We start from the raw sequence: 1,342 nt of genomic DNA on the forward strand, positions 1-1,342 counted from the left end.
AAGACCATATCATGAGGGGAGCACCGCCACCTTTATCCTGTGTGGGAAGCATAAAAATGTGCTTCTGGGATGATCAAAGCTGTGGGGGAAAGGGGTATCGTGTTCTCACCAGTTCTGTGCTTTGCTTGAATTAAACTCCGGAAAAAGCAATCAGTTACGAATAACTTACACGGTCATGTTTCCTATCTTGCTTTTACGGGCGACATATTCCTGAACGGATCGCAGAGTTCTCAAATATATTTCTTTTCAATCATATGAAGAGATATTTCACAAAGGGCATTTTTATGCCACCTTAAAAAAAAACCAAACCAAACCAAAACAAAACAAAAACAGCAACAACAAACCCACACAACTAAAGCGAGTTGCCCTGAGCAGCTGTCTCCTAAAGCCGGTCTCTCTCAGGGCTGGCTGCAACACCCGCCCGCACTTAATTTTCTGCCCCGGCAAATCCTAATTCCTATGAAGTCTGAAAGCTTATTTATATTTAAAAGTTCATTTCGGGAACAGCTGTCTCAGCAGAAGTCAAACAGCGTAAGCGTCATAGAACGCGATTTTAAGGCATTCGTTAAAATACACGCACCTCTGCCCACGATTCCCAAATGACCTGTCCAGTGCACATCAGCGCCAGCCGGTCCTTCACAGCACACGTGCGTGTGTGCATTGAGTTGCGGAAACGGATTAGGCTGTGAAGTGGAGGGTTTGGTTTGGTTAGTTTGGTTTGGTTTTCGTTTGGTTGGTTGGTTTTTAGGGGGGTGGTCGTTTTGGTTTTGCTGCATTTTTTTCTTTAATTTAATTTAAGCAAAGTTTTACTTAAATGAAAGGTAGGCAGCTGTAGTATTTGCGCTAACATTTTAGACCAGACAGAAACGATACCCGAAACGTCGGTTCGGGTATTTCCATCTCTTCGAATGATTCAGTTAGGCTTAAATCCCCCGCTTCTCCCCGCTGCAGCGCCCAGCGGGACCAGGTAAGGCTCCCGCACGGCGGCGGCTGCGGCCGGCGGGCCCGGGGCGGGCGGGGGGAGCTTGGCAGCCCCTCGCGGCGCCTCGCAGTGCTCATGACAGCTTTGTCCCTCCGCTCAGCTTAGAGGAAGGGGTAGATGTTGCGGGGAAGTAGCTAACACCTCGCTCGCATTTCCCAAGGTATCTGGAGTAAAGACACCTGACATGAGCCGTGGGTGGGGGGGATATCGAGGGATGCGCGGGCAGGGCCGGGAAGGCAAACCGCAAAGGTGCTTCGCCGGGTACGGGAACGTCCTCGCACCTCCACTGCCCGTCCGGAACGGGCGAGTTAGCGGGCAGGGAGGAGAACTGCTGCACCCGAATGCTCAGGGAAGAGTTGG

The 1,342-nt window shown here is 50.7% G+C and overlaps 1 protein-coding gene across 1 annotated transcript in view; it reads left to right on the top strand.

Moving 5' to 3' along the window:
- Nucleotides 1-1,196: 1,196 nt before the first annotated feature.
- COCH (cochlin) overlaps nucleotides 1,197-1,342 on the top strand; it is a 22,526-nt gene continuing 22,380 nt past the window's right edge. The window contains exon 1 of the mRNA XM_017741635.1: nucleotides 1,197-1,337. Coding sequence (XP_017597124.1) covers nucleotides 1,197-1,337 — 141 coding nt within the window. The remainder of the gene's footprint in view (nucleotides 1,338-1,342) is intronic.

The sequence above is a fragment of the Corvus brachyrhynchos genome, unplaced genomic scaffold (assembly GCF_000691975.1).
Source record: "Corvus brachyrhynchos isolate BGI_N302 unplaced genomic scaffold, ASM69197v1 scaffold115, whole genome shotgun sequence".
Classification (NCBI taxonomy): Eukaryota; Metazoa; Chordata; class Aves; order Passeriformes; family Corvidae; genus Corvus; species Corvus brachyrhynchos.